General features: G+C 40.6%; 1 protein-coding gene across 3 annotated transcripts in view; it reads left to right on the forward strand.

Annotated features, from left to right (window-relative positions):
- RGS17 (regulator of G protein signaling 17) overlaps positions 1 to 12,565 on the forward strand; it is a 95,823-nt gene that overhangs the window by 50,084 nt on the left and 33,174 nt on the right. For 2 of the 3 annotated variants that reach the window (XM_066372964.1, XM_066372965.1), the window contains one exon: positions 10,281 to 10,424. In XM_066372964.1, the coding sequence (XP_066229061.1) occupies positions 10,281 to 10,424 (144 nt within the window). Of the gene's footprint in view, positions 1 to 1,902; positions 1,976 to 10,280; positions 10,425 to 12,565 lie in introns of all 3 variants that reach the window. The other variant, XM_066372963.1, reaches the window with a different exon arrangement.

Consider the following 12,565-nt stretch of genomic DNA (forward strand, 5'->3'; position numbering starts at 1 on the left):
CACTGGGCTATTGGAATACATCGAGAGATGGTGGTGTAAATCTGGGCTTCCAGATAGAGAGTATGAAGGGTGGGAGCCCATCAGCCGTGACCTGCATTGACTCAGTTGTAGAAAAAGATCTGAAGAGAATACAGGGATATTACCATCAACGTGAACATAAATGGGATGCAGTTTGTGTTTTAGCTCCTCTGGGGATGCTTCCACACAATATTAATCTCATTATTCCCATTTCACATGTTTGTATAAACATTTTTCTGTATTAAATTTCCACAGCAATTATCCCTGTTTCTGTAACTGTCTTAAATACGTGTACGAATCCCTGTTTCAGATACTATGGGTTTTTTCTCTACTAATTTTCTTTTTTCTTTTCTCATTTTGTCCTTTTCTTTTCCTTTCCTTATATGAACTTGCTTATCTTTATGTGAGTTGAAATAATGAGCATATCTGATTTCTAAAAGGCAGTTTGATAAATCTGAAAATGAATACATCACAAAGATGCAAGTTCAGTCTGTGCTTTCTTAAGTAAACACCTATTACTCTATGTCAATGAGCGCCTTTTCTAGAATGTCACAATGAGAGTAATAGGGAATGCTAAGGATCGTCACTGTCATCATTCAGTGTTTATGACAGAGATTGCTCTTACTGCAAGGTGTTTTGGGTCCAATTTCTAAAAGATTTACCCTAAGCTAATGCTGCTTTCTAAACTAAAGCAAAGCCCAAATAAGTCAGATAAAAATTGGACTTTTAAAAGCTCTACTTTATCTGTATTGGTCTTCTTGATTTTCTAAAATTGCTTAGTAATTGAATGGCCTTCCCCTTCACTTTAAATGTGTAAACCTGGAGTCTTTTAGGAAGCCTGTGCCAGAAGGAAGCCTTCCGTTTCTCTCGTTTCAGTTGTTTAACGCACGTTGACTGGACTCACTGGTTCTCAATCCTGTTTATGTGCGAAGTTCCTGGAAGTATGGTGCTTTTTACAGATATCATTTGGATGACACTAACATCGAAATAACTAATTTTTAATGTAGGTGTACAATTAAATACTGGTTTGTGTTAGCTTCCAAAATGCAAAAGCATTAGTAGATACCAACATTTTCAGAAGGAAAAAAAAAAAGGGATAAACTTTAGGAGAGACATTTCTCCTCATTAAATTAAATTTTTTCCTCTGAGCAAAATAGAGGAACAGTTCTCTGGAGTGGAGTGGAATACTTGCTCCAAGCTCACAAAATATCCCTTCTTGGTGGGAGCTTAATTGAGGCACATAATTACTTTTCCATGTATACAGAGAGAGGTAGGAAGAACGGCTCAGCCTCTGCACTGCAAGAGCTCAGAGTTTGGAAGGAAAAATGCACACGGCACAGCTATGAAACAAGGTGGAATTACAGGTCACAGAGAGTAGAACAGTGCCAGGGACCTCCCCACCGGCTGCAAAGACTGCCGGGAGGAAGCACCTCCACCAGCGTCTTGGGATTCCAAAAGCAAGTAGCCCCTAGGAGGTCCAAGTCCAGGAGTTTAAGCAGGCTTGTATGCAGATTACAAAGTGGTAGGTGCACAATACTGTGTAGTACTGAGAAGAATGCATCTATTTCTGCCCCAGTGGAAAGAATGAAGAGAAGAGAGGGGACAGGAGTAAGATGAGCACTGAAAGGCAGGGAGTACAGTAGTCCCCCTTGTCCATGGGGAATAATGCACGCTAAGATCCCCAGGGGATGCTGAAACTGCACAGCATAAGACCCTGTATAGAATATCTTTTTCTTATACATACCTATGGTAAAGTTTAATTTTTAAGTGCGGCATGGTAAGAGATGAACAATAATAACTAATAATGATATAGAACAATTTTAAGAAGATATCATAGTAACAGTGATGTGAATATGGTCTCTGCCTTTCTCTTTCTCTCAAAAGATCTTACTGTGCTGGACTCACCCTCCTTCTTGGGATGATGTGAGATGCCACAGTGCCGACACGATGACATGACGTGAGCTACTCATAACAGCACACACTGTAAAGCTAATGAACTGTGTGTTTCTGGAATTTTCCATTCAATATTTTCAGACCATGGTTGGCCATGGGTAACTGAAACTGTGGAAGTGAAGTTGTAGATAAAGTGGGGGGACTACTGTATCACAGTTTGAAAATAGCACACATACAAAATACTCCCCTCATCAAAAAAAAAAAAAAGAAAGAAAAAGAAAAGAGAAAACTGACTTGGCTATAACTCTTTTTTTTTTTTTTTTTTTTTTGTATTTTTCCGAAGCTGGAAACGGGGAGAGACAGTCAGACAGACTCCCGCATGCGCCCGACAGGGATCCATCCGGCACGCCCACCAGGGGGCGACGCTCTGCCCACCTGGGGGCGATGCTCTGCCCCTCCGAGGCGTCGCTCTGTTGCGACCAGAGCCACTCTAGCGCCTGGGGCAGAGGCCAAGGAGCCATCCCCAGCGCCCGGGCCATCTTTGCTTCAATGGAGCCTCGCTGCGGGAGAGGAAGAGAGAAACAGAGAGGAAGGAGAGGGGGAGGGGTGGAGAAGCAGATGGGTGCTTCTCCTGTGTGCCCTGGCCGGGAATCGAACCTGGGACTTCTGCATGCCAGGCCGACGCTCTACCACTGAGCCAACCGGCCAGGGCTGGCTATAACTCTTTTTACACAAATATCCTATGTGACAAGAAGTGATGTTGAAAGCTTGCTCCATTATGTAGAGATTTGCTTGCTTAGCTGAAGCGGGGTAGTTACTAGAAATTTTAAATTGAAAAGTGAATTGTTGTACTTCACAGGGAAAATACATCCCCACTAGGAATAAATATCTGTATGTGATGAATTGTTTCCTTGTCCATCCTATTGTTAACGAAGGCTTCACAGATTTGGCTTATTTATCAAATAGCTTTTAGGGGGGCTAACCACTGAATCAACAACTATATAGCAAAGCTGGATGCTTTCACTCAACATGACAAGATGGCTGCCATTACAATGAATTTGTTAGATAAAGAGTTGATTGTGGGTACTATGAGTCACTTGGAGCTCAGTTCATTTACATGTTATAAAAATTACAGTGTTCATGGTGAAATAAAAAACCAAACCATTTGTCTTCTTCCTTTACCGAGGAAGCTTTTGTGTAGATCCCTGAGATAGGACTATTTCACCCAATGTAAATAAAAACCCAACCACTATGAAGTGAAATGATCTCTCAGTGAAAAGACACCTGTGGGAATCCTCAACATCTTAGCCTGAAATCATTGTACCACACCAACTTTTTAGCAACATTATGACAACTTTCTCCAGTATTACCTTGAGAGAGCTCTCGCTTATTGAGTGCTTACTGTTTATATGGACAAAGACTTGTTCTGAGTATTTTTACATGTTCAATCCATTTAACCTTTATTATTATCAATAATTATCTGCAGATGAGGAAACTGGGACACAAAATGGTTAAGTGACTAACCACAGGTCATCCAATGGAGGGCAGAGGCAAGATTTGGACACAGACAGCCTGATTCCAGAGCTTGTTTAATCAGCATACCATAGAGCAGCTGAGAGGGAAGTGCCATTTGTGTATTTGTAAGTGACTTCTAAAAATGCACCAAGGGTAAAATGAGAACTCACTCATTTTGTTGTGCAAAGTCAGTTGTTTTCCATTTCAGCTAATTTTCCAAAATCCATCATCTCACTACACCAGCATCTTGACCATTAAGAAAGATGTAGGTACCAATTTATACTTCTTAATCCCTTCACCTTTTTCACTCAGCCCCCTAAACCCTCTCCTATCTGGAAACCATTAGTTTGTTCTCTGGATGACTTAGAAAATTATGTAAACATCTAAATACTATGCTGTACACCTGAAACTCATATAAAGTAATATTGAATGTCAACTGAAATTGATAAATTAAAAAAAAAAAAGATGTAGAAGCATTCTTTTTCTAAGGAAGTTAGGAAATATAAGACAATTTTTCTTATATCTATGCATTATAATATTAAATACCAAACAAATTTTATATGGATTTTTAAGATAAAATGTGAGTGTTTATTCCATTGACCATTCCAGCTTCAGTTCCTAGATGTGAATTTATCTCCACCCTCAATCTGGGATGCTGTTCAAACTTGACAGTGTGCCTTAGAGCTACAAGAATAGTATTAAAATTTACAAATCTCTGCCTTGGGAAAGTAGATGTTTTTAATAATCAGAGGAGATTTTCATATTCACACTCAATAGTCAATACTTACTGTGCATCTATTATTGATAGAAAACACTGGTGCATGACAGGAAAACCAATGTATAAGATATATTTTTCTCTCTCTTTCACATCAAAATTTTTACAGTTCTATTGGGAAATAATATATATAACAAAACAAATGAGGAATACCATTTTTCAGTGCTCAGGAATTGATAATATGATCTACAAGAATGTAGAAATAGATAAAAACATGGCTTTCCCATTTCCTTCCCAACTGTATTTTGAAGAGAGAACAGTTAGCTTGGGCATCCCAGCTCAAAACCAATAACCTCAGAACTAAGAGAGTTTTTCTCAGTATAACCATCCATGTGAACTTGAGGCCATTATAAATCAACCTCTTTCGAAGTGTTGTCTAGTCTTGACTTGAATGTCCGAGGATGCTTGGCTTGATGCTAACCTCACAGGTAAATCACGGTCTCACCTGAGTATCAGAAACTTTCTGTACATAGAAGCAAGAATCTCTCCCTCAATTGCTCCTATTCATCAACCCATCTTCTAACATTTAGGACCTTACAAAACAGATCTACATATATTCTCTTGTAAATGGCCTCACTTCAAATATTAGAAAATTATTATTCTGATTATCGGAGTCTTCTTTAGACCTCACATCTTTGTTCTAAAAGTAGTATTCTTATGAGATATATTTGGTTTTATTAACACACTTTGTTCTAGTCTTCTGAATACATTTCAATTTTTTTCTTAAATTGTGGTGACCAGAGTGAAATATAACCATTTAACCATCCCAGAGAAGACCTGTCACCAGCCCTTTTCAGAAAAAAAAAAAAATAGTAGTAATGCATTCTATGCATTCTAATTTTTTTTTTTTTTTTTTACAGAGACAGAGAGAGAGTCAGAGAGAGGGACAGACAGGGACAGACAGGAATGGAGAGAGATGAGAAGCATCAATCATCAGTTTTTCGTTGGGACACCTTAGTTGTTCATTGATTGCTTTCTCATATGTGCCTTGACCGCGGGCCTTCAGCAGACTGAGTAACCCCTTGCTTGAGCCAGCGACCTTGGGTCCAAGCTGGTGAGCTTTTGCTCAAACCAGATGAGCCTGCGCTCAAGCTGGCGACCTCGGGGTCTTGAACCCAGATCCTCCACATCCCAGACTGATGCTCTATCCACTGCACCACCGCCTGATCAGGTGCATTCTAAATTTTCATTAACTATTTTATTTATATTGTACTATTGATTAATGCTGACTTTATTGTCCAGTAAATAACCTAGAATTTTTCATGTGCTACTGTTAACCATATTTTGCTTATCCTGGTTTTATGCAGTTTTATTTAGGTCCAGGTTCATATCCTGTATTTATTCTTTTAAATTTTAGCTTGTTTTATTTTACTCATTGCACAAACTATAAAGATTTTTAACTGAGATACGATAGAACGTTGTGCAAACTTAAGGTGTACCATATGTTGGTTTAATACATTTATATATTGCAATATGATTACCACTGTAGCTTAGATAACACCTCCATTGCATCACATATTTATGACTTCTTCTTCGTCAGGAGACTATTTCAGATCCAGTTCCTTAGCAACTTTGAAGTATGTAATACGGTATTATTAACTACAGCCACAGAGCTGTGCATTCCATCTCCAGAACCTAGTCATCTTCTAACTGCAATGTCGTGCCCTTTGACCTGCATCCTCCCCATTTCCTGCACGCCCCAGGGCCTGGTAACCACCACTCGACTCCATGTTTCTACTAGGTCAGCTTTTTTAAAAAAAAATCCCACTTCTAAGTGAGATTGTACAGTACTTCTCTTTCTCTGTCTGCTTTATCTCACTCAGCATAATGCCCTTAAGCTGCATCCATGTTGTGAAAACAACAAGATATCCTTCTTTCTCTTGGTTGAATAATATTCTGTTATATTGCAATGTATACATGTAGGAATAATTGTTTTATATTTCTTAATTTGGAAGAAAATGAATGCTTCTACATCTTTCTTTTTTTTTAATTTGTCAGTTATGGTTGATATTCAGTATTATTTTATATGAGTTTGGGGTGTACAGCATAGTGGTTAGATATTCATATAGTTTGCAAAGGGATCCAGAGAACAAACTAATAGTTGCAAGGTGGGAGGGGTTTAGGGAGCTGGGGGCTGCACTGAAAAGGTGAAGGAGTTAAGAAGTACACATTGGTACCTACATTATTATTAATGGTCGAGATGCTGGGGTAGTAAGATTATCAGTTTTGGAAAAGCAGAAAGACTTAGAAAACAGTGAAAGGTCTTGGAAATCTAACCTATGATATTTGGACCCTTTACAGTATTTTAAACCACATCTCTAGAGATTGCCTGAATACATGGATACCCAAGATGGCATTTCCCTCTGAATTCTTCAAAATTGAATATTTAACAGTAAGAAAATTAAGGTATTTCATTCTCAAGAAGGTTATTGAATTTTCTGTGAACGTTTGCGAGATAGATTAAGACCTCTGGTACACTGTGTGTGTGTGTGTATGTTTCTGGAAGAAAAAAAAAGAAAGAAAGAAAAAACAGGCAAAAATCTCTACCAGTATGGAACTTGATTTCTAGTTGGTTCGACACACAAATGCATAAAACTTATAGTATTTCCAGTGATGATATGTAATATGAAGGCAAATTAAGTAAGAAAGGGTGATAGGCCATGCTGAGAATGGAGGGAGGCAGTTGTGGTTCTAAATAAGGTAGCCGGAAGATTTCACTGAGAACGTAACATATAAGACAAGACATGAAGGTGTCAAGCCCTGAGTGTGGAACGGTAAGTGCAAATCACTGACAGATGGTGCTGCCGGCATGCTGAGGTGCTCGCTGAGGAGAGCGAAGAGGCCATCGCGGTTAAACAGAGGGCGTAAGCAGGAGAGAAGAGCAGGTGCACCCGGACGCATGATGAGGGACCGCACTGCAAACACACCGGCTTCTACTTTGAGTAAAATGAGAAGACACTGGAAGGTTCAGGGTGGATTCGGGTGGAAGATTTTTTTGGCTGAAATCACCTACTAATGTTTTAGAAGATTCACTTTAACAGCATGAACCAGGAAAAGGAAGAGAGAGGAGGGAGTGATAGAGGGAAGTGGAGGATAAGAGGTCTCACATTTGCTCGTCTGCTGATGCAGGGTCTGAATTGAAATAGAGAAGTTCAGGATGACTCCAAAGTGCTTTTGGTCTGAATACTTAGAAAGATGAGGTTTCCCACTTACTGAACGTGAGGAAACTGTGGGAGGAACAGGTTTGAGGGGCATGAGAGTCAGATTAGAACGTGGTCTATTTGAGATGACCAGTTGAGAAAACCAAATGGCGATGTCAGGTAAGGAGTTCAATATATGAGTCCTGAATTCAGAAAAATATCCCCTTTATTGGGTTGCAAATTCGAGGATTGTGCACAGACAACTGGTAAGTCCAGTAGACAGTGCAGGGAGTTTAATAAATGACAGAGAATAGAATTCTCAGGATGGGGTACAGTGGCCATCCAAAATTTGGAAGGTTGGGAGATAAGCAGGAAGGAAGAACGAAGGCTGAGAAGTGACTGGTGAGAAGGAAGGCGCACAGCTGCCTGTGGCTGGCACCCAGGGAGCGGAGAGAAGAGAGTGTTTCAAAGGAGATGCAATGAGCACAGCGTCAAATGCCGAGAGGCCTAGAAAGTTACAATAAAATGACTCAGATTGAACAACACGGGGACATTGTGAGGTACACAAAAACAGTGTCAGTGGAGGGATAGAGCAACTGTCCTCTTTTCCTAATGTATGTAGTCAAATGTATTTGCAGGGTTTCTAAACAGAGAAGCATAGGGTTTTATGTTAGCTAGTCATTAACGAAGTCCAGCATCATATTTGATCAAATCCAGTGCAATTGCTGCTTATAGTCCCCTCCTCCCTTCCCCTCGGATTTTGTTTTCTTCTGACCAAAGTAGATTTCAGCAAGGATTAGAGTAATGAAGTCAGTTTATAGGCCATAAATCATCTTCGCTCTTGAATTTGTTTTCAGCTAAAGATAACATTGTAGGTGATCGCTTTTCTCCTGTGGCAGGTGGAAAACATTGCTCCCAGGCCCGGGGTTTCCTGGCCTCTAACATTGCTCACAAAGGCCACTGTCAGTACATGCAACTCCTCTGTAAGCAATAACGCGGCTTCTCTCTTTATGTTGGAGTTCGGTGGTTTTAATATCATGCGTAAAAGTGAGGATCTACTTTTAGTTTTACTTTGTTAATTCTGTGCGGTATGTCACATGCTCTTTTCACTTGAGGCTTTGTTTCGTTTTGTTTTCTTCCGATTCTGGAAGGAGCTCGGCCAACTTCCCTGATAATAATAATAATACCTCCCCGATAACCCGTTATTTCTCCTTTATGATGAAAGCCTCGTTGGACGTGTGTTGGAGCCTTTCAGTGTCACTGATATCCTTGTCTCCTTTCATCTTCTTGCTGAATTCTCAGCACAGCCCTTTGGCACTCAGTGTCTTTGGGATTGGTTTGGGAAGATGTTATTTCATCTGATTCTCTTCAATGGCTGTGTGCCTTTGTCTTTACATTTCTGTTTCTCATTCGGTCTGTCCTTGTTCCGTGTGTGCCCGTATTTGGTTTTATAATTCCTTGTTCTCTTATATGAATAAGATGAATGTTCTCGTATTCCCTCCTCCCTCGCATTGTTTACTGTAGACGTATGCTTATTAGACTAACGTTAGATGACTCTGTGTTTTGCATTTGATCAGGAGTGTATTCATCTCCTGGCTGTGGAGTTGGCTCTCTATCTGTTAGTATTGAGATAGAGATAGAGTATTGAGATAGAGTAGTGAGATCCACACAACACAAGGAGAGAGAGATGTATTTCTCGCTCTCTCTCTTCATAATGCGACCCTTCTCACTTGTCTTCCCTAGTCCAGGGGTCCCCAAACTACAGCCCGCGGACTGAATGTGGCCCCCTGAGGCCATTTATCTGGCCCCCGCCGCACTTCCGGAAGGGGCACCTCTTTCATTGGTGGTCAGTGAGAGGAGCATAGTTCCCATTGAAATACTGGTCAGTTTGTTGATTTAAATTTACTTGTTCTTTATTTTAAATATTGTATTTGTTCCCGTTTTGTTTTTTTACTTTAAAATAAGATATGTGCAGTGTGCATAGGGATTTGTTCATAGTTTTTTTTATAGTCCGGCCCTCCAACGGTCTGAGGGACAGTGAACTGGCCCCCTGTGTAAAAAGTTTGGGGACCCCTGCCCTAGTCCCTCAATGCCCTCAGTCCCAGGGCAGCTCTTTTGTCCACATCTCAGGATCCCCTTGCATCCAGCAGTGGTTCTGGACACATCTCTGACCCATGTCACTGAACCTGTGGGCCCCTTGGCCTAGGTCCAGTCTGGATGGCTTTCCTCACATGCTCTCACTCCTGAAGCTAGGGTCACTTTTTATCTCTTCACAATTCTCTTCTAAATGAAAACAAATTTGTGTGGTAGAGGGAAAGGAGGCGATGAATTTGCAACAAGGTTATGTAACAAAGAATGAGGCATTTTGCCAATATTATCAAAATGAACCCCCAGGAGGGAGGATGCACAGAAAGTGCCAAAAAGGAGATTGAGTGGTTTTTAAAAAGGCGAGAGAGCACCAAAAACACCTGGATCTTCCTCACAATGTTATGCAGTTAAAAACCTCGCAATGATGATTTATGAAGCTCAATTAACCTGCCTGTAAACCCCCATGCAGAACCGAGGAGGACACGCCCCCTAGAATCATTTAAAGGTGTTCATAAAAGAAAGCAGGTGCGATCATCCTTGAGTAAAGAAGGAAGTTAAAAACAAACTTTCAGGCCTTACACTCCCCTGACCGACTGATTTTGATTACGTGGCAATATTGCTACTGTAATTTTGTGCAGCAGATAAGGATGGAAGTTTGTCCCCAACATTTTTGGGGATTCTAAAACTTTTCTGGAGAAGTTTCCATCTGACTGCCAAGGCCTATTTTTTCTTTACCTCATCTAACCTGCCTTCCCGGCCCCACCCTCTAATCGAGTCGTGCTTCCTTCAGTACAGGCGACTTATCTTTATTGTGGTGTATTTCAGACCGTATGCTTTCTCTCTTCTTTCAGCCAATCCGGTACTGAAGTAGCTGAAATGCGAAAAAGGCAGCAGTCACAGAATGAGGGAACACCTGCCGTGTCTCAAGCACCTGGAAACCAGAGGCCCAACAACACATGTTGCTTCTGCTGGTGCTGTTGTTGCAGCTGCTCCTGGTATGTGCCCTTATCTGTTAAGATACCGTACCTGAGCGAGGTAATAACGAGAGTGAACATTAGGTCAGTGCTTAGGGTCGTACGGACTTCTCAATCTGGTGGGGTTTTTTTTTCTTATCTTGAAAAGTAGAAATCCCTGGAGAATATCATTGGTTTAATGCCAACTTTTCTGTGCACAAAATATATTTCCTGAGAACATACATTGAAATTGATAGGAAAGAATGGGAAGTTCTTTTATATAATGTTTTCCTTCATCCATGCTTTTGAAAGATGTGGGTACAAATTAGAATATGGTTATATATTTCTTTAACAATAAACAGTCTTTTCCAATGTTACAGAAGGTGCGAGAACGTTAAGGTACTATCTAGGAGTGTTGTTTGTCATAGTCGGTGTTGTGCTTTAGTTATATTTTGTTCCGTAGGATGTTGATCATTCGGTCGCAGTGTCAGAAAACTTAGAGTCAGGGTGGCAGCCTCAGCCACAGAGCGCTGACAAAGGCAGGATGAGTGCCACTGACTCGTGTTGACAGATCTAAGGGCCAGGGCGGTGATGGATTTGGAGGCCAAGTCAGTTGATGAAAAACTCTGAACTTAGAGCCAGAGAATCTGCTTTCCATCGTGATTTATCACTGACAGGCTCTGTGATATTAAAGTTGTCATTTCTGGTTGTTTGACTTCCTCATTGGCAAAATGACAAACAGTTCCATAAGTTTGTTCCCAACGTCCCATCTAGGGCCACATGTCCATGATGCAGGCACTTCAGAAAAGCTGCTCCAGTTCCAAAGCCCCGAAGAGCCTTCACATAAGAAAAGCAGTAGGAGCCAGAGCCTGGAGACATGCGCAGATGAGATTCTCCAGGGCGTGGGAGACTAGTGGGACTTGCCCGCTTAAAGTATTGGTTCCTTTAAGATCCAGTTCACAAGTGGATCTTCTGGATTAGCAGTGGTTTTCTGGATCTCCCTGACCTATCTCAAACCCCTAAAGAAAAGCTCAAATGCTTCTGTGATCGCTACAATTTCCCAACATCCATTAATTGTATTGTTATGATATGGTGGCTCAGTGTTTCATCATCACGACCAAAATAGAAGATGAAGCATGTCATGGTACAGTGAGTGGTAAACTTGGTGTTGAATAAGCTCTGACCACCTAGAAAACTTCATTTCCAGAAAACCATCAGATTCTGTAGAACTTGGAAGATGTAAAGTCATTTTCATAAATATCAAAATTGCTTCCCAGAGGATGATTCTTTGTTCGGGTACGTCCTATATAATTCTTTTTTTTCTTTCCTTCTTAAGCCTTAACTGTTTGAGATAGAGAAAAGAGAGTGCTAGAAGAGGAAAATGTTTCAATAAATTGTGTGTGTTTGTTTTTTTCTGTATCACTCCTAAAGAGGTCCCCACGCTCTGGTCTTAACCTATGAGATGCGGTGAACTGAGCCGTGGTGCTGATGGGACTTGAGTGTGATGGTTCTGTAGTGGAACTATCTGGGTTCAAATCCCATCCTCATCCGTCGCTATCTGCTTGACCTTCAGCAAACTACTTAACGTCCTCAGATTCCTCTTTTGTCAAATGACAGTAATAAGGATCCCTACCCCATAAGGTTTCTGTGGACATTAACTGCAATAGAGCACATATAAGCTGACAACAGTATCAGCTGAAATGCGCTGATACATTTAAGTAGCATTTGGTAAGAGTTAGCTCCCTGGGCTACTGAACCCTTCATATAGGAAAAACACTATCTTTTTAAAGAGGAGCTGGTTGGAAATAACGTGTATTAAACAATCAGCTTGTAGATTTGATACAAAAAGTGTGTTGGGAAGAAAAGCTATTTTATTTAAATTCTGTGTAAAACATCCCAAAGACATCGATACACAATGCTGAGCATTACACTTCTTTTCCTCATTTGCACCATACCATGTTCCAGGAATCGGTCTATGATTTCATGGACCTTTCCAATTCAGTTCTGAATTGCTTCTGGATTAAAACACCCAGACAGATAAGGGTACAGAAGATTCATTGCCCTATATTTGTTTGCTGTCAAAGAGATAGTTAGCAAGACTTGCTTTCGTTCATTCTTAATGTGCAGATTAAATAACAAAATATTCCACATGAGCTTCTGAGCCTCGGATTGTCACAGAACAC

Source organism: Saccopteryx leptura, chromosome 3 (genome assembly GCF_036850995.1).
Source record: "Saccopteryx leptura isolate mSacLep1 chromosome 3, mSacLep1_pri_phased_curated, whole genome shotgun sequence".
Lineage (NCBI taxonomy): Eukaryota > Metazoa > Chordata > Mammalia > Chiroptera > Emballonuridae > Saccopteryx > Saccopteryx leptura.